The sequence below is a fragment of the Chenopodium album genome, chromosome 22, assembly GCF_948465745.1.
Source record: "Chenopodium album chromosome 22, dcCheAlbu1.1, whole genome shotgun sequence".
In the NCBI taxonomy this organism is placed as follows: domain Eukaryota; kingdom Viridiplantae; phylum Streptophyta; class Magnoliopsida; order Caryophyllales; family Amaranthaceae; genus Chenopodium; species Chenopodium album.
In genome coordinates, this window is record NC_137855.1 from 36,797,922 (window position 1) to 36,818,799 (window position 20,878).

General features: G+C 33.5%; 2 protein-coding genes and 1 non-coding gene across 4 annotated transcripts; 2 read left to right on the forward strand and 1 right to left on the reverse strand.

Annotated features, from left to right (window-relative positions):
• Nucleotides 1-2,127: 2,127 nt before the first annotated feature.
• Nucleotides 2,128-2,200, forward strand: TRNAA-AGC (transfer RNA alanine (anticodon AGC)). Its single transcript has one exon. It is a non-coding gene; the product is annotated as a tRNA-Ala (tRNA).
• Nucleotides 2,201-10,514: 8,314 nt separating this feature from the next.
• LOC145604558 (kinesin-like protein KIN-14N) lies at nt 10,515-17,909 on the forward strand. 2 transcript variants are annotated; one of them, XM_081660446.1, is made up of 17 exons: nt 10,515-10,667; nt 11,222-11,521; nt 12,163-12,307; nt 12,407-12,516; nt 12,598-12,717; nt 12,820-13,023; nt 14,135-14,344; nt 14,434-14,511; nt 14,881-15,027; nt 15,102-15,240; nt 15,353-15,462; nt 15,878-16,039; nt 16,171-16,376; nt 16,465-16,546; nt 16,654-16,758; nt 16,849-16,953; nt 17,356-17,909. In XM_081660446.1, the coding sequence occupies exons 2-17, from the start codon at nt 11,246-11,248 to the stop codon at nt 17,533-17,535; spliced, it is 2,379 nt and encodes a 792-aa protein (XP_081516572.1). In that variant the 5' UTR covers nt 10,515-10,667; nt 11,222-11,245; the 3' UTR covers nt 17,536-17,909. The 2 variants fall into 2 exon arrangements, with proteins under 2 accessions (XP_081516572.1, XP_081516573.1); XM_081660447.1 differs by having other exon boundaries at nt 14,437-14,511.
• LOC145604560 (photosynthetic NDH subunit of lumenal location 3, chloroplastic-like) lies at nt 17,897-19,702 on the reverse strand. The gene is made up of 3 exons (XM_081660448.1): nt 19,321-19,702; nt 18,212-18,498; nt 17,897-18,124 (listed from the first exon to the last, which is right to left on the reverse strand). The coding sequence occupies exons 1-3, from the start codon at nt 19,607-19,609 to the stop codon at nt 18,026-18,028; spliced, it is 675 nt and encodes a 224-aa protein (XP_081516574.1). The 5' UTR covers nt 19,610-19,702; the 3' UTR covers nt 17,897-18,025.
• Between the last annotated feature and the right edge of the window lie 1,176 nt (nt 19,703-20,878).

Consider the following 20,878-nt stretch of genomic DNA (forward strand, 5'->3'; position numbering starts at 1 on the left):
AGACATGTTTCTGTTAGAGGACCAACTCAACCAAAAGCTTAAACTGATGGTTGAGGCCCAGGAATATGTATTATACTCTATCAGTTTCGAATCCACGTCTGAGGTGTAAATTTTTATGTGCAATATGTTTGGTAAAGTTGGATGTTGGATGACAATTGTTTCGTACAAATTGACCTTAAGGGATTGGTTTATTTTCTGAACATAACCTTTAATAACTAGCTTAATTATCAGTTACTACATCACCAATTTCTTCCTACATTAAAAGTTATTACATGTATCAATCTAAGTGTAATAAGGCTTTATTTACTAGACGGGTAGACCCTTAATAAGTATGGATCTTTAATAGCAAAAAAGGTATGGCCAAGTGGAGATTGTTTGGCAGTTTGGGTAAGTGCAATGGCACTCACTCCACTTAACTTCCTTTTTGCCCACCACGTAGCATCATAGACTCATAGTATGGAGGGAGGCCTTAATCTCACCAATGTTATGGAGGAAATTGTTTACTTATACAATGATTTGTAGCTAGTGTCATATGTTTCCCCTTTAGAATGTTACATAGTTTATCGAGTCATAAAAAGGCGAGCACCTTTTTCCTAGCAGAGTTGCCGAGTTCATATAATTGCGAGATAAGTTTTGGTAAAATAAGCGTACATAAATTTTATACTAGTATTGATCATGACATGGAAAAAATAAAAAACAAACATTAAAAAAAACAATAGCTTGTTTTGTGTGTGTCCGGTTGTAATAAAACAAAGTAACTCATATAACACTGATTGAGTAACCCTTGTAATACTAACTTAGTAACTTTTACAATACGAAATAACCCCTATAACACTGATCGAAAAACCTTACAACACTAACGAAATAACCCTCATTATGTTTGGTCACACGATGTGACCAATCACATATAAAAATTTGTGAAAATAATCAGTATTTAGGGCCTGTTAGAGCTGGGCATGGGCCGGGTCAGCACGCGGGCGGCCCGGGCACGGCCCGAGGATGGCCCGGCACGGCACGGCCCGCTGAGTGGCCCGGCACGGCACGACGGCACGCCCCTCGTGCCTCGTGCGGGCTGCGTTAAAAAAAAACAAAAAATGGCACGGCCCGGCACGAGCCCGTGAAATGGCCCGCCGGCACGGCCCGAGGCACGGCCCGCAGCACGGCCCGTGGGTAACGGCTAGTTGGCAGCAGCTCTATTTCACTCCAACGGCTATAAACGGCTCTATTTTCACCTATAAATACCACCCTCAACTTCCAATTCTTTCCACAACTCATCTTCTCATCTCATTCTCTTACTCTCTTATTCTCATATATTATAATTTATAAATTATAATCTCTTAATATTTCTTAATCTCTTATTCTCTTATACTAAATTATGATATATAGTAAATTATGAATGAACAATAAATATTAATATAATTTAAACAATATTTAATATAACTTAACTCCATAAAAAATTTAATAATTATTAAATTCAAATATTAAATTGTATAATTATTCAATTCAATTTTTTCTTTCATAAAAAAAATTCAAGTTTTTTTAAAGTTTTTTTTAATTGTTTTTTTTAAAAAAGAAAAAGAAAAAAGGGTAAGCCGTGGGCCGGCACGGTGGCCGGCACGACGGGCGGCCCGGCACGGCACGACCGGCACGGTGGGTCGTGCCGTGCTGTGGACAGGGGAAGCTTGAAGGCCGGCACGGCACGGCACGGCCCGCCTCCAGCGTGGGCCGGCACGGCCCGGCACGACACTGTTCATGGCCCGCCTAGGCACGGCCCACGGTAGGCCCGGCACGGCCCATGCCCACCACTAGGGCCTGTTCACATTTACTGAACTGAGCTGAACTGAACTGAACTGATTGGAGCTGAACTGATTAGAGCTGAACTGAACTGATTAGAGCTAGGGAAATTAGGAGCTGAACTGAACTGAATTGATTAAGCTGAACTAAAATGAACTGAAATTAAGTAAATGTGAACAGACCCTTAGTATACGAACAAAATGTATTACCATTTTAATTCAAAAAATATATATTACCATTTTAATTCAAAAAATATATATTACCATTTAATTACTGGGTCAAAAAGAAGAGTTGTAGAAAATAAATACCACTAAAAAAGGTAATTTATCAACTGGGGATGTAGCTCAGATGGTAGAGCGCTCGCTTAGCATGCGAGAGGTACGGGGATCGATACCCCGCATCTCCATTTTTTTGCTTCTTTTCAATTATTTTTTCATTTTATGTTGATATACTTGTACTACCTCCGGTTCTTGTTACTTGCAACAAAAGAATATTTTATATCTCACAAATAATACCCCTTTGTTGCGAGTAATAAAATCCGGAGGTAGTATATGTTTTGGGTGGGATCCTTCTTGTCGAACTCAGATCCGTGATTCATTATCCATTCAAGCTTTGTTTGTTTGTGAGTTGTGACAACCACTTTGTAACTAGATATACAAACTCAACTTTATCATCAATAATAAATGTATCACGATATCGATCTTCACTTTGTTCATGAGCGTGTTATGCATGTAAAACGATCATTATTATAGTTTAGACATGTTCATATTATCATATGTACCCCTCAACTCTTGTTAGCCGACTCTTTTTTAAATTGTACATTTTTTAGTAGTTGTGTACTTGTGTCGAGTTTAAAGATGTAATTCATGCATAACATTGCAAGCTTCACAAAGTGATCAAGAAGTGTGGTAGAGTACATGTGGATCAAACCTCCACAATTCAATTAGCAACACACATAATTAAGTTCCGTTAATTTTACTTTTGAGTAGGTGTATTCTTGGGTTGTTGTTAAACTATGCTTACATAAAAAAAAATACTTCAATTCAACTTTGGGCCAACTTTAAGCAAACCCTTGTGTTGGTAATCATCTCCATCAACCTCTTATGGGCTTTGTTTAAACACTAATTAAGCAAACAACCAAGAAAAATGAGATTGATTTTTGCTTAGACTTTAGAACAAGAGAAAGAGAAAGCCAATATTTTAATTCATCATCATCTAATTAATTGGAAATATTAATTGTCAACTAACATTAAATATATTAATTCAATTTCTAATAAAACAAAAGGTGCAAATCATCATTTTTTCAGCTGGAATAATCATTACATACATACAAATTGTAACTTGTATATTGCTCCAAATAGCACTAAAACAGCCCAAAAGTGCATATAATCATCTTTACAATAATGTTTTAATTAGAGAAAAAATAATAAAGAGTGCATTATGTAACTAACTCCATATACTAGAGAATCTAATTTTGTTTTATTCTTGTGGTTACAAAACCAAGAGATGATTAAAAAAAACTTTAGGATAAGACTTGTTTTATATTGTGTATTTGAATATTTAAGTAACTTCCTAAGTCCAATGAATAAATAAGAGTATATATTAAAGTGTGAAATTAAGAAAGAAATGGTTTGGAATGGTCAACCAACCATGACTATGACTAGGTCTATGGCCGGCTTCAACTTCCTACAATACTTGACAGCTACAATACAAGAGCTTGGTACGTATATTTATAGTCCTTTTTAGTTTTTACGGTTTGCTTAGCTTGTGCTCCAGGCTGAGCTTTTGTCAAAAATAACCCGACTTGAAATCTAAATTAGAAACTGAACTAAGTTTTGCTAACATGATCTTTAAATTTCGTTAGTGTCAAAAATATTGTATGCGGATCAAAATAAATTGGGTGCATTGCATGGTTAAAATGTTGGTGGAGATAAATTGTAATGAATTATACCAATATATATACAATTAATCTCAATAGGTTTTATTCGTAAAGTAATTCAGACTAAGATAAATGATAATTGTGGGCTAGTCCATGGCCCAACTCACTAACTACGTATAATGTCTTCTTAAAGGATAATCAAAGCATGAACTGCATGGTCCAACAGCGTATTTTGTCATGTTAAGATGTGCTTTTACTAAGAAAAAAAAAATGTAGTCCATAACTCGACACGCACAATATTGGGTTGTTTGGTTCATACTACATTCTCATGTGTGCCATATTTTTTTTAAGTGGCAAGTTATACCTTGTCTTATCTCAACTCAATCCAATGCCATCTTTATACAGAACAAAGGCAAAATATATATACTAATATATAGGTAATTGGGCGATCGAGAAAGGGATTATAGTCGTAATATGAAGTACATTGCAATCTTTATCTACAGGATTCTTGTCGTTATACATCGCAATCTCCATCTAAGGTACGTACATGCACCTCTTGTTCCATAATGTGGTGGCACGTTACGTATTACCAGTATGCAATTAAGCATAACTCCAAAAGGTGGTCAATCAATGTGACATTGAACTAGCAGAAACCTAAGTTTAGATCTTTTAATTGAATTGGCCCCTCAATACCTAAGACAGACAAGATGTTAACGTCAAAACGACTCCCAAAAAGGTTGGTTTGAATGTGAATGCATTGATGTGAACCTTAAGAAAATTTATTTAGGATTTTTCATTAGGTAAAGAAGGTACTTGGATAAAATTAGCAATGATGATAAGATATTAAGATATAGATTACTCAATTCAAATGACTTACATAGTACAAAATTCAAGGTTATGATACAACTTTTACTACAAATTAGATATTATCAAAAAATTTCATATGTGGCTAGTCACACCGTGTGCCCAGCCACATTTTTTTGTTTAAAAGAATGGTCGGGGTTACTCAGTCAGAGGTTACGTACTCGGTCATTCAGGGGTTACTCACTCGGTCAGGAATTACTTGGTAAATCAGGGGTTGATCATGGGTTATTCGATTGGTCAGGGATCATCCGATCGGTCAAGGATTACTCGTGTGTTAGCTAGCCACACACAAAAGTTGCTGAAATATTATATGGTAAAAACGTTACTGCCTAAAATCATAGGCTAATCAAAGTGGTGTGACTAATTCAGGGGAAAGGGAGTAGTAAGCAAGGAGTACATGGAAAACAACTCAATTAATCATATGCCTTTGATACCCTTTTTATAACAATGATTCACTGCAACACGTTTGGCATAAATAAGGAGAGAGAAAGGTGAAGAAGAAGCTACACAATAAAGGAAAAGAGAAAAGATTGATAAATTAGTGGCAAGAATGCAACAAAGCACCAAATGACGAATTGAAGTACCAACTTTCTAATTTTGAGCAAAATTAAAAGTGGATGCTTAAATAGTTCACATGTTTGTTAGCCTTACCAAATAGAGGCTTACAGGATCAAAGGAGAAAGTGCTGTAAAAGATTTCTTATAATCAAAGATTAAGATATATTATTACATACTTTCAATAATTAATTTTGGGTGTTTGGAGTTGTAAATTAAAAGTGGTAGTGTACTAACTTTGATGCCTAAGACCTTGGTAGATCTTGTCGGCTTAACTTTTCATAAATCTTCCTCTTGATCTTATGCTAGACATAATTACTTTGGATACCAATAGTGATAAAATGATATAATCTAGGTCTTGTGTAGTGTAAGACTATCTGGCCGTGTTATTATATATTAGAGCCCTTAAGATAAGACGTTAATGGGGCGAGTTTTAGTAGAAACTTGCTTCGTATGTATCTACGCATGACGCACCCCATTTAGGTGGGGATGGGTAAAAATTTGGTAAGGCGATAACATGGAGGTGAAGATGGGGATAAAAATTGTACGTACTCCGTACTTGTCATAGGTAGTAGGACGGATGTGGATTTCTGGGTGACCCTGTGTCCCATACACGGCCCACCCACCTTGTATTTGCCGCTTCAAATTCTACTAGTTTTTGATATATATCTTATTTCATATTAATTTTTTTTTTTCCAAAAATACTAAAATTAAGTAAATAATACTTAATTCATAATTCATAATTTTTAGCATAAATACTTAATTCATATAGAGAACTTGTTTTGAGTGACCGAGCAAAATTCATAATTTTTAGCATAAATTTGTATGCAAAATTTGTACGACACACAAATGTTTCAGTCATCTTATATCACATAAAAATCAATTTTACAAATAATTGACTGCTAATACTGTTTGAATGCAACAAAATATGTTGTATGTGGAGAGTGAGGGATAACTCAAGTGGTTAGAGCATCCCTTCCGTTTCCAGGAGATCTTGGGATCGATTCTCACCCCCGCCCTTTGTGGCTGTACAAAACAAACCGTTACAATCTATACTAATATATTAAAAGGCGTTTATAAGAACGTCCATGTGTTACGTAGACTCCCCTCATTATGCCACGTCACCAACTCAACTAATCATTACGCCATGTCATGCACAAGGTGTTCCTTAGAACGTCCACGTGTCACGTAAACTAATCATTACATCATGTCATGCACTTATAATAAAAAATAATGCTCTCCACAAGATTTGAACACACAACCTCTAAATATAAAAGTAAGTGTTTTACCACCAAACTAAGTTATTTTTTATGTATTTCTTTGAATGCAAAATATTATTATTTAACAAATGACAATTCAATATGAACAATAAATTTAATTACAAAAAACTTGAGTTATAAATTACAATGTATATTAATGATCAACCCTTTGTAATAACCCGGGGCATCGCCCGGGCTCAACAACTAGTTTCTTATTATTAGTTGTAGTGTGACATAGTCTCTAATAGATTCCAAGTGACATATATAGTTGGCTCCAACAAAGACATAAAAGGGGGCAAGTCCATGCCTTCATGGTCGGACCTTCCATCATGTTTTAGTCTCCATCAGAGCCAACAATGCAACCACGTTGAATCAGATTGCTTGGCATTTTGAAGCACACGTTCGCTACTCATTTCTTAATTCCTTCATTTATACAACTTGATTGTTCTTTGGATAACGCTATACTTGCCAAGAGGACTAAACATTCTATTATATTATTACTAATTATTGATTAAACTAGTATAATTATTGCTTAAACTAGTATAATATCTTGGATTTCATATAAGATTATACTCCTAAACATGGTTAGTATGAATAATTTATTCTTAGATATTAGAAAAGTCATCATGGTAAGATCGATTTGACCAGAGAATTTCAGTTTGTGGTGACCAAATAGTATCAACATCATGAGTTTTATATATGAAGAAAGTACAACATTAATTTGTTGATAGCATTATGTTGCTTAATGTTCAATTAATCAAAATAAGCAAGGGGTTCCAGAATTTAGGATGTCAACAGTTTGATTACACAGTTTGATTGATTTAATTAGGTGCGTGCTTGCTTAGAAATTCTATTTTCTCGCTCTTTGTAAGTTTTTTCACGAATTGTAATTATTTTTACCGATTACATTGATTATTACAACCGATTTTAATATTCATATATTTACTAGATTTGTGTTTTTAAAAAGGAAACTATTGTTCAATTTTACAGGCTATATATAACAAAATTTTACATATTTCCCCCATATCAAAGTTGTTTATATACGGAGTATTAATAAAACTTAGTTGCACCTAAATCTGATTATTACTCCGTATTATTTTATCTTTAGGTGAAGATGACATAGTTTTAAAGATTATGGTTTTGTCAAATATATATCATTGAATTAATACAATCAAACTTTAATCAAATCGTCATTGACCATGAAAGTTTTTATTCTATTGTTAATCACATAGGTTAACAAGACAATATTGTATGTGAGACGACACATTTTATTGCATTTATAGCTAGCTTAAAATTCTTAAATAACTAGCAAATAAATTACGAGTAAAAAGTTAGATAAAAAAAAAAATTATAAATGTCATAAAAATAAAAAATGCCAAATCCTAGGATGAGATGCTAAACCAACTTGGTCAATGTGGTCCTTAATAGGAATATGGCAAAAAGAATTAGATACATAGAATTCAAACACTCATGTCCGTGACCCATAACGTAGCTAATTAACCTAATGCAATTAGTAAAATGTGAAGTCTAGGTTCATGATTAGATTAGGATAATAAATTTATTAGGTTCATAATCGGAAAGGCAAGTAGCAACCGCCTATCTACCTTTGGTGGTTATGCTCAAAGGGAATGAAACAAAATAATACAAGTAGTAATTAAAAAAAAAAATTAATAATAAAAAAAAAAAAATTAAAATTAAAATTTAAAAAAAAAACGGCAAGGGGATTATGAAACAAAAAATAATAATTTTTTTTATTGAAAGAAAAAAATAATAATTTTTTTTATAAAAAACAAAGGAATGTCAAAATATCAACCAATCTTTATTGAAATGAAGAGTCAAAAGTATTATAATAGTTTTTGTTGAAGTGTTCTACTTCCTTCTAATAGTATAACCCAACTTAGGTCATGTTCTAAAGTTATTATTGCATCTATTATATTTCAAATGTAAGCCTTTGAAATTGGCAAACATTTCTCAATAATTTTATCAAATTCTAGAAAGTGAAAATATAGTTTTGCTTTTTACAAAGTACTATAGGATGCACAATATACATTTTAGAATATGAACCTTCAACCTCAATATCTCATGTTTAGTCACATAGGTACATCCGAACTAGTAGAGTATAATATATTAAACTTTGTTAATATATAAACAAGAAAAGAACCGACTAAGTGATCCCTTTTTCTTGATTGTTGAGGTCTTGAGGATGTGGGAAAAGCTTTTTATTCAGTTTCTTTGTAGTTTCACATGTTAGACGGGCTTGTAAGACCGTTCCTCATACAATAGCTAGGTGGGAAATGAGAAGTAGTCTTGAACGTGTTTGTATTGGTGTTTTTCCTCAAGGCATCCTAACCTTGGTGGAAGAGCTATATATACTAATGGCATGTTCACATTTACTTAACTAAGCTGAACTGAATTGAATATAATTTAAATAAATATTTTATGAGAGAAGGAAATTAGGAGCTAAACTGAACTGTCGTTTGTAAGCACTAAGGAGTATTTGAAAGTACAATTGAATACGGATTAGCACTTTTAATTTGTATACATACACTATATTGCATTTTAAATTAAATAATTTTAAATTGCAAAATTAAATAACAATAGTATATTATGAAATTGAGGATTTATTTAATGACATTCTTCTGATCAGTGGGGCGATGTGGGAAACTGTTTGAATTAACAGGGTTATTATAGGCAACAAATAATTTGATCGAATCCAAGCAAATAGCCAAAATAGACTGCACAATTGCTCATACCGCATAAAATATCCTACCTCAAATTTATCACATAAATCACCCCCTGTAAAATTGGAAAATTGACTAACACTCCAGGTTTTGTTCACATTTATTGAATTAAACTGAACTAAATTGATTGGAGCTGAACTGAACTGAATTGAACTAAACTGATTGAAGTTGAACTGAACTAAACTGAACTGAACTGAGCTCAAATGAATATTTTATGAGAGAAGGAAATTAAAAGCTAAACTGAACTGAACTAATCAGAGTTGAACTGAACTGAACTGATTGAAGATGGACTGAACTGAACTTAAGCTGAACTGAACAGACCCTAAGTACTAATATCTCACCTTAATAAATCTTTATCAATTTTATTAAAGTTGTATTTTAACACTTATTATTTCTAGGAGTTTTTTAAAAATTGTATTTAGTAAAAATTGTTCATGTAAGTTTTACCTAGGGTATATGCACCTTATAATTAATTCAAGCTTGTTTGACTTAAGATAAGTTCGATCTATGTGAGGGATATTTATGTCATTTTGCTACAAAAGTAATGCTCTTGTGCATCATAAGCTCTACTACTACTATGTATGATTTGAGACAACTAAATTGCGGTAAAAATATCACTGGCTGACTCGTTCCATGACACACGTAACACGACATAATATCAAAAAGCACGACATAACATGGACATAGGGGTAAACAAGACATAACGTGCTACATTTGTTAGTCTATGTCGCATTTTTTCGGAGAATAGAGTAACACAAAACTCGACACGATATGATGATATGACCTAAAGCGACACAATACAATCAAATAAGTGAAATTTGGTTTATACATTGAAGCACAACACGACACTTTACAACATAACACATCAACACTGATCTTGGAATGTGCTTGTGCTCAATTTCCCACCCTTACTCTTTTGATAATTAAGATGTCACCCTTTTAAAATTTCAACACGACATGTAGCGAGTGTACTCAACCATTATTTAACCTAGCCAAACCCAGAGCACACAACCTTGACACGAGCCCCATAATGACACCTCTCACATCCATTTTTTTCAAAATGGTTCATTACTCCATCTATTATTTCTAATTACACAAAACAAATCTAATACGTGGAGTGAATTTTTTAGCTAATCATTAATGTGGAGTGAATTTGAAAAAGGAGGATAGAACAAGACTTGAGTACGGAAATAGTATATAAAAACAATAAAATAGTATAAAAAAATAATAAAATAGTACAAAAATACAAATGTTTATCAATTTTTTAATTTAAAAAATTTAGGATGAGATGATCACTCTCGTAGTTTACTGCTCACATAAGCAAGCAACGGTTGCGATTCACATGATTGCTTTGATTACAATCTTTGACCCACACCAACATAAAAATAGTAAAATCACTATTTTTTATTTTTTCAAAAAATTAATTTAATTTTAGTTTCTAAAAATTTAATTTTTAGTTTCTCTCTCCTCCTAAAAGTTCAAACTTCACTCTGTCTTTCTCTCTCTACTACTTCTTCTTCTTCTTCTTGGCTTCCTCTGCAAATCCCATTTTTCCCTGACTCAAACCCTTATCTTTGTAAGTTCAATTTTTGTTTATTTATTTTTAAGTTTTAATCTTTTACTTATTTTGGAAATTCCTAGTAATTATTATCATGGTTTATGAATATTAATGTGTCCCATTTTCTGTTTTTTTTTGAGCTCATTTTATGTAAATTTCATTGCATTTTACTGGGTTTTTGTTTTACTGTTTGTTTAAAATATATGAAACATTCAACTGAATTAATTATAATGAAAATGAGACTAGGTTTATTCTTAATTTAAAAATAGTTCATTATCAATTGTCGTTGAGGGGTTAAATACTTAAATCTATATTATTAAAGTAATTGTTTCTAATTTAATTTTGTGTGTTTTAAATATTCAAAAAATTGAATTATTCAAAATAATGGCTAAATTATAGATAATGGGGTTCAATCTATGGTAAAGTTACAATCTTTTGTGTTTAAATTAACTGAAAAATTGAAAATTTCAAAACTTTGGCTAAAATATTGATAATGGGTTGTCTTATATTATTTAATTAAACTGAAAGCAACAATTTATGCAATTTTATAATGATTTAGAGTTTTTGTGTAGAAATGTATAGGTGGTAGATAGTATATGATGATGAAACTTCAGAATCAGTTTAACGGTGTTGGGATTGAGAGTTTGGAGCAGAAGAGAAGAGATAGTATGGTTGGACCTAGATCAAATGGCACCATTCGGCCCCGGCAATCGTTTTCTAATGGCCGCCGGGAATCGTTTGCGGTTAGCGCCCCGCCGAGTGCTCCCGGCAGCAATTCCGGTTCGGATGTTGGTGCCCTTGATTTCAACAAGGAAGATGTTGAGGTCTTGTTGAATGAGAGGATGAGAACCAAGAACAAGTTCAATTATAAGGTACTGTAGTATTTAAAAAGTTGAAGAAATTGGGATTTATTGATTAGTTTTTCAAGTGTTTTGTGTTTTGATTTAGTTTATCTGTGTAATCACTGTATTGCAATTAAGTGTTTGGTTAAGGTTTGCAAAGGAGGAACAAGGTATGTGGGGTTCACTCAATTTCAAATTTCTAAAAAATTTGCTAGGATTTATGAGGTTTTCCTATGTTTTAGACTTTTTTTATAAAATTATAATATGAAATTAATTTATGTACCTTAGATTTACAGTTAATGGTTGAGGTAAGAAAAGAAATTACAAGCTTGTGGGGTTCACCCAAATTTAAATTTTCAAATGGATTTGTTGAATTTATTTCTGTTTTTCTGTGTTTCTTAGGGTTATATATCTTACCTGTGTTATGTAATTTAAGTACAGTAATCTTTTGGCTATGGTTAAAAAAAAAGGAAACAAGCTTTTGGGTTGTTTTTCAGATTTGAATATTTATATGAAATCTGGAATTTATGGGGCTGAGGCAATGTATTTTTAAAGATTTTTTTGTATAAGGAATTTTTTTTTTTTGTTTGGTTTTGTTAATCATTTTCGTGTAGTCGTGTTCTTAATGAATTATATTCTAATATATTTTTGGCGAAATTGGATTACTTTAGGAGAGATGTGAACAAATGCTGGATTACATAAAAAGACTTCGGCTTTGTATCAGATGGTTCCAAGAGGTTGAAGGAGGGTATCTCTTAGAGCAAGATAATCTCCGGGAAATGCTGCAATCAGCTGAGATAAAATGCTCAGAGATGGGTATGATTGATTAGACATTGTATTAAATTGTGGGGTTTGGTATAGATTTTGGAAGGCGAACAAATTATCTGATAAGAATTGGATGTTTTACCATTTTAGAGATGCTGATGCAAAACAAGGAGGAAGAGTTGAATGCAATTATCATGGAGTTGAGAAAGAACTACAATTTGTTGCAGGATAAATGTGCAAAAGAGGAATCAGATAAGATGGTGAGCCCAAAATCAAATTAGCAGATGTCAAATAACGTTGCTTTTCTTTGCGATTGTATTAAAGTTGATCACCATGATTAGGCGTTGATGGATGACTTGTCAAGGGATAAAGAGGCTAGGATTGCTGCGGAAAGATTGCAAACTTGTTTGTCCGAAGACCTTGAAAAAGTTCGTCAAGAACAGCAAACTTCCAATCAAAAGGTAAGCTGACAAATGGGTGACTCATTGTGCTGCTATTTCTTTTTTTTTGATAGTCAACTGAAACAAGATGGTTGTTTTTCTGCTTCTGTATGTTATGTGCAGATAGCTTCACTCAACGACATGTACAAGAGATTACAGGAATACAATACTAGTTTGCAGCAGTATAACAGCAAGCTTCAAACGGAACTTTCTACGGCCAATGAGACCTTGAAACGTGTTGAGAGTGAGAAAGCTGCTGTAGCCGAAACCCTCAGCACATTGAGGGGACAGTATAGCTCATTACAGGAGCAGTTGACTTCATCCAAGGTGAGTAAAGATACAATTTTCGGCTACTTATTAAATTATAAGATCAGATAACATTGTGCTTTGTCCATATCGAAGCTATAGAAATTATGGTATTATAATTTACTAGACTTCAGTCATTGATCTATTTTCAATTGGAGCTCTGGCTTACCTTCATAATGGCCCCTATGTTCCTTTGATATAACAATGTCCCCATTTTTTTGTCTCCTCTAAGGCAAGTATAATGCCAGAATACTGCTTTCTTTTGCATACTAAACTCTTAGACTGAAGATGACATTCTCATTATATTCTTGAAGCTTTATCTTTAGAATTTCAATATTTTGCTGGGAACATGATTTAATCAATGGTATACCTCATTAAATTATTTGTCAAATGCATGACTTGTTTGAGGGCTTTAGCATTAAGGGACTCACTGAATTGTCTTATGATTGGTAGATTTGGTCTTAACTTCTTAGATCATTACCTGAATTTTTTTTATAACCTAATTATAATTTTTATAAGTAGATTTGGCCTTACATTCTTAGATCATTACCTGAATATTTCTTATGATTGGTTGTTGCCAGCTGTAAGCTGCATCAGTACAGTCTGGCAGTTATCTTCGCCTCTTCGGTTTCATTTAAACTGTGCCAATGTTAGCCTTCATGGATTTCTTTTGTCATTGACTCATATTAGTCATAGCTTAAGGGTCTGATTTTATTACAATGCTAATAGATAGTACCTATTCATGGTCAAAGATATCTTACAATTTGATCAAAATTTCTCTATTTTCATGTTCTATTTTTATTTTTAAATATTAAATAACTTAAACAGTGCGTGTAATTGACGTGGTGAGCTATGGGTGGGAGACTGTTATGTTTTGCTGACTTATTTTAAAGATACACATTTGGTTGTCTCTTCAACACTGAGTGATTGAGTGTAGATGGCAAGCATTCTGATGGTAAACCTGTCCATAGGAAGAAATTGTAAGATTGTTTGTTCCTCTATGTTTCAAGAAGTCATGTAGAGCCACTATTAATGTGTGTATCAGCGCATGTCTCCTAAAGCTCACGGAGTCTTGATGTAATGTCATATTGTAGAGGTGACTCATTTGCCCTTGCATGGATCATGTTAATAGGTATATCAAGAAGAGGCTGTCAAGCAAAAAGAGGCTTTAATCAATGAGGTGGGATGTCTAAGGACAGAGCTACAACAGGCTAGAGATGATCGTGATCGCCAATTATCACAAGTACAGACTTTGACAGATGAACTAAACAAGTACAAAGACTTCACTGGCAGATCTGTTTCCGAGCTGGGTAGCCTCACAGAGAAATCCAATGAATTAGAGGTCTATCATGCTAACACTTTGGCAGTTGGCCACTTGTAATATGCATCCCCTTCTCTGAGTTCTCACACTTTTATACTAATGTTTCCTAGCAGGCCAAGTGTTCGACGCAGAATGACCTAGTCAGAACCTTACAAGATCAGTTAGCAGCTGCGCACAAAAAATTGCAGGTGATTAATCGTTCTTTTCTCTTTGTCCAGTTTTACTGTAATCTGCTCTTGATAATACAATTGAATGATATGGCACTACTCTTGATAAAACAAGTGGATCATGTGGCACTGCTCGCAGTAGTCTGACTTAATGTTATCATTATATCTATGTACTCTATCCTTACTCGGTTACTCCTTATGGAAAATTTTTGTATTCTCTCCTGTTAAATTTATGCTGGTCTTTTGAGAGGGTGAAGGAGGTAAACCAATTGGAAAGGCAATGATTTGTGGGTCCAAATTTGTTGAGTCTTAAAAGTCTTTAGATTGTTCAGGCAACTTTCAACTGTCAAAATTATTTTTACTGAATAAATACTTTTTTTGTGGCTTCAGATGAGTGACCTGTCTGCCACGGAGACAAGAAAGCAATACGAAGAGCAAAACTTGATTATTTGTGATTTGAGGAATCGATTGGAGGATGCGGAGGTGAAACTTGTCGAGGGAGAGAAATTGCGTAAAAAGTTGCACAATACTATATTGGTACATCCCATTTCATGAACAATTTTGCTGCCATTGTAAAAATGCAGGATCACTTATATCATTTTTGTTTACAGGAACTCAAAGGGAACATTCGTGTTTTTTGCCGAGTAAGGCCTTTATTACCTGATGAAGGTTCTAATACTGATACTAAAGTCATTGGTTTCCCCACAGCTACGGAAGCCTTGGGACGGGGAGTTGACTTGTTGCAAAATGGTATATTGAAGAATTATCTACAAAGTGTTCTTTTATGGTCTGATTGTTTTTCTTTGGTATCTAGACTAGATCCTGAATCATTTGTGCTTCTTGTTTTCACTTTTGTGCGCAGGGCAAAAGCATTCCTTCATGTTTGACAAGGTATTTGTCCCTGATGCTTCTCAACAAGATGTATTTGTGGAGATCTCACAGCTTGTTCAGAGTGCACTTGATGGCTATAAGGTGAATTTATTGAAATTTTCGTATACCTATGATATTTTGGTATGATATTTTTGATATTCAAAGTCTTCCTTCGCTAAGATAAATATTCTTGGTACTTTTTTTGTCCTCAAATATTTGTCCACAATAATTTGGTGGTCTTTTTTAAGGGATTAAATAGAAATTCCACCACTATCCTTTCAGGAATTTTTTATCTCCACAACGCCAATCTTGTTTCGCTTTAGAATCCTTTAGTTAATTGTGTCATAACCACTTAACAGTAGTATTAACAAGTGCAAAGTAAAGCTTATAAATACTGAAAAGTGGCTTTCTTTTGGGATGGCTTCTTTCATGTTTCTTCAATTTGTGATCTTGGAAACTTGTTAAATAGTACTGTACTATATATACTTGTGATAACCTTTTATTGCTTCTAATTCAGGTCTGCATTTTTGCCTACGGTCAAACGGGCTCTGGCAAAACGTTTACTATGATGGGTAATCCAGGAAACCCAGACAAAAAGGGATTGATTCCTCGGTCGTTAGAGCAGATATTTGAGACAAGACAGTCATTGAAAGCGCAAGGCTGGAAGTATGATTTGCAGGTGAATAATGAATCTCTCTGCTACATCTATGCTTGACATCATTTTTTTTTCCACAAAGTAGGCATAAAGGTGAAGTACTGTCATTTCTGGATCACCAAGATGTACTCATTATATTACTCTTCTCATTGTAGGTGTCCATGTTGGAAATCTATAACGAAACCATCCGTGATTTGTTGTCTCCACATAAATCAAATTCATTTGATAATGGCACTCCTGGAAAACAATACACTATCAAACATGATGCAAATGGCAACACACACGTCTCTGATCTTACCCTAGTTGATGTTCGAAGCTCTAAAGAAGTCGCATATTTGTTGGATAAGGCTGCCCAAAGCAGGTAACTATCTTTTATGATGCTAAAAAAGTGCAAAAATATTTTATCATAAGCATTTCTTTCTTACTATATTGTATGCGGTTTCTTGCAGGTCAGTGGGCAAGACGCTGATGAATGAACAATCATCACGTAGTCACTTTGTTTTCACGTTACGAATATCTGGTGTCAATGAGGTATTTAAGATTTGGCAATAGCTCAAATTTTATCATATTGTTGGAAGTGTTTAGCAGATTTACTGATTAAGGTCTTTATTAATTATGCACTTTCTTAATTTCCTTAGAGCACTGAGCAACAAGTACAAGGTGTACTTAACTTGATTGACCTTGCCGGAAGTGAGCGCCTTTCGAAGAGTGGGTCCACTGGAGATCGATTGAAGGAAACTCAGGTATTGCTTTACTTTCTAATCTGGAATGTGAAGTTATTGATTCCTCCTTGACATTGGATTAACATTATGGTTTTATTATCTATTTAACAGGCCATTAATAAAAGCTTATCCTCTCTAAGCGATGTCATATTTGCTTTGGCGAAAAGGGAAGATCATGTGCCATTTAGAAACTCTAAACTGACTTATCTCCTACAGGTATGTGATCCCTATCATCTGTCACTTAAAACACTAATAGTATAATATATCGATGCAATAATTTTTTGAAAGGACATATCGATGCAATAACTATTTGGAAGGATTTATCGATGCAATATTGTTGGCTAGATTTAACGCCAGAATGTGACAAGGAATAACATCTCAGTATGTGTGCATTCCTTTAGCTTAATCATTTTGGAATAGAGGTAGTAATAACGGCAATCTGTATGTAATGGTGAATGTATTTGGGATTCAAAGATGTTACTTAGGTTTATAAATTTTTACGAATAAGGTGTTTGGAAAAATATTTCTTCAGTAATGAGTATGATGACTGAATATTATTAGTCTAATATAAATTCAATGAATGTTGTACTGATGATTATTTTCTCAATTGTGGAATAGCCTTGCCTTGGTGGGGACTCGAAGACCTTGATGTTTGTGAACATCTCTCCTGAAAACTCCTCGTTGGGAGAGTCATTGTGTTCACTCCGATTTGCAGCCCGAGTTAATGCTTGTGAGATTGGAATTCCCCGGCGACAAACCAATATGCGACCCTCAGATTCTCGTCTGAGCTATGGCTAATCTTCTGATCAAGATCAGCTTTGTTCCTGTGATACAGCAGGTTGTGCATTTTGTATTTTTCGTTGCTAATCTTCACCCTCTGAAGCGTAAAATAAAGACTAGAAGAGCAGGGAAGAACAAGGAAAGAAACATCAATCGATAATTCTAACGTAGGTGAGAAATGATTTTGTATAGTAGTTAGTATAAATGGAAATGTTGAATATGTAATTTCTGAAATTGGGGCTTCTGCGCTGTTGGATGTATTAATCATCATTTTAAACGTTACACTGAGGTTGATGTTTATTTTTTCTCCTCATGTGTATTTATAATTTTAATACTTATGTGAATGTGTTCTTGTAATTTTACTCGAACCACGGATAAATATTTCAATGATCTCTATCTTAATTAGTACTTGTATCTTTGTTCTGTTCATTTCTTGGAAATTACTTGTACATTGTACAATAACAGGACGAAGAAGAATGGAACGAAGAAAAGTATCTGCAGAGTTGAGTTATGCAAATCTATCCATCACCTCTTGCAGGATGACTGTTGTGTCGTCGTAACAAGATTGTGTTCGAGCAAGGTCCTTCAGCTTTATGGCTTCTTGAATCTGCCAACATATTGATGAATCATAAATCTGTATGTCTTAGAATAAAATTGACAGTTGAGGTATGATTCTGTTTGGTTGGATAATTACCTTTTCGAAATTGTTGAAGAGTCGGTTGGCAAGATCTGTAAGAGGCTGTTTATCTTCGACGGGTGCAGCAGAGATGACCTTGTCGAAATCATAGTACATGAAAGTGCCCTTAAGACGGAGGTACTTTCGGACGTAGTTCAAAGTATCTTGGCCTATTAAATCTCCCAAAGCCATGAGATCAAAGGCATATTTTCCAAGCCTGTATGCACTTCCTTTTGTTCCAATGTTAGCCATGTAGAGGTTCTGCTTCAGAAATGATCTTGTTCCTGTTTCCTCATTGGCAATTTCTGCAATGATGCACAGCCAAGTTGGTTTTAATTAAACCCGATAAATAAGACTATTCTTTTGTGTAAAGAAGACGGGGCATATCTATTACATTGTCACAACCCCTCTCAAAGTTTAGTCCGTTATACTATAGGCTCATCACAAAGTGACATTTAGGAAAGTCTAAAGCCCAAACTATTAAGAAGATGTGACAATTTTCACCAAATATGTTAAAATAGTATATGTGATTATTAATTCATTAAATAAAGAAAAATTTGAACGAGTTTTAAATCTATTTTTTCATACAACTGGAAAAACTTCACTAGCTACATCTGCATCGACATTGATAAAATACAAGCTGCAATGAACTTGCTTGAAATTGGCTTAAATTGACATTTGTTTTCTTTGTCACTATCATATACAGCTTGAACTCATTACATCATATAATTATTGATTTATGATTCTTAGCTGAATTGTTTGAATTTCTGAGTCTATTTGATGTCAATTTTTAATTTAACCAAGTAATCAACTAGTCATAATTTTATATACTTTTGATTAGGTACTAACTAGTTGTTGTCTCAGAAGATCATGATTCTGCTTCTTAAACAAAATGCTTAGTTCTTATAAAACATTATCTTGGATTATGTCTTAGCTTAATTTCAAATTCTTTACATTTGTACATAGCTTATATGGGGCTAAGTAAGTCATAGCCAATCATCGAAATTTGATAAATATATAATCCAATCTTGAATATCTTTATTTTAAAATTTATCAGAATACTTCTACACGTCCCTAAATATACACAATCTAGAAACAGAACAATCTTAAAAACGGCCAATACTTACTATTTTCGGCTGGACGTAATCCAGGAAGAGGGTAAGGGTAATCAAGCCACAACTTATTTTCCTCCTCAGCCAAAGAAGCATTATTAGAACCAAGTTGTGAAAGAAGAGCAATAGAAGCAATGCTAATAACAAACCTTCTTGAAGTATTTTGATGAAAATCCTCTAACTTTTTGGCATGGCAAATTATGTTACATGATTTTTTAGTAGGTGCCCTTAAAATGTAGGGAACCTTAGGAATTGCTGCTGGTAAACTTTCTGTGACACCGTATAAGTTTCCCAATTGAGCCATGAGGTTTGAGGATTTTTGAGTAGTGTATGAAGATTAGATGAAGTGGATGTAATCATCTTTGGACATTATTTTTTTACAAGTTTGTGAACTTTTGGATGAGTTATTGTGTATTATTGACCACCCAAATTGATATACTTATTGAGGGTAGTTTAGTAAATTAAGCTTCAATATTTCAATGTTGTTTCACTTGTTTGTTTGTTTTATTTAAGAATTGTCATTTTGCTTATGTTAAGCTCTTCAATGTGTTGAGATTTCAATTATTATTAATTTTTTTTTTCCCTTTAGATTATTTTTGATACTAGGACAATGTGTATTTGAAGGTATGGTGATTGTAATTAAAATTTTATTTAGTGTTAATCACTATAAAATTTGGAGATAACTATAATGGGTTCGGAATTTGAGAGGAATTTAGCAACTCTGTTAGACTTCAGATGTATGGGGAAAAAAAGATGTGTAGGATGTATGAATCGACATTGGTATAAATGATGACTAACGAATTGGAACAAAATTGATGACTATCTTAACTCCCAATCAATTCTCAAATTAAACCTAATATATTAAAATGGAATTAACTGATAACTTAATTTAACATTTGACAGAATTATACATTGATAAAAATGTGTTAAATTATTGTATCATTTCATAAGTCAAACTATCACCATCTCATCGATCTAAAGTCTTCTTATGACGCTACATCTTAAACGCTTACACGTAAAGGCATTGCTCATTATCAGCTTGTTGCATTTAGATATTGTCATCAACTGATTTATCATAAAATTATACAAAATAGTTAATTAGATGGTTAATTAATTGATCATGAAAAGTAGACTTATATTTTATATACCCTTTTTCTAGTGGTGACGACTGAAACCTAAAAAACATAAAATAGCTCACGAAATTAAAGTTTAAAGTAAACAAATGGTAGCTAGCAAACATTATACATTTATTTATTAATTTAGGATACTTCCCATTCCCTTTGGAAAAATGGATTAGTGATGTACGTAAAACACTAATTATGTCAGTGGAGAAAAAATAATGGTCACATCAATTTCCAAATGTAGAGATTACTTAATGTAGACACCCATTTGTGTCTCCCCAAAACCAAACCCAGTGATGAATGCCTTGCACGTTGTGTTATTATCGAATTAGGCGAAAGTGGTTCGAAAGTCAAGTGTTGCGGTTTAGTTTTAATTAAATTCTTCTCTCTCTGTTTTTGAAAATGACTTTATTTATTTGAAAACGTCCATTTCAGTTTATTTTGGTCCGTGA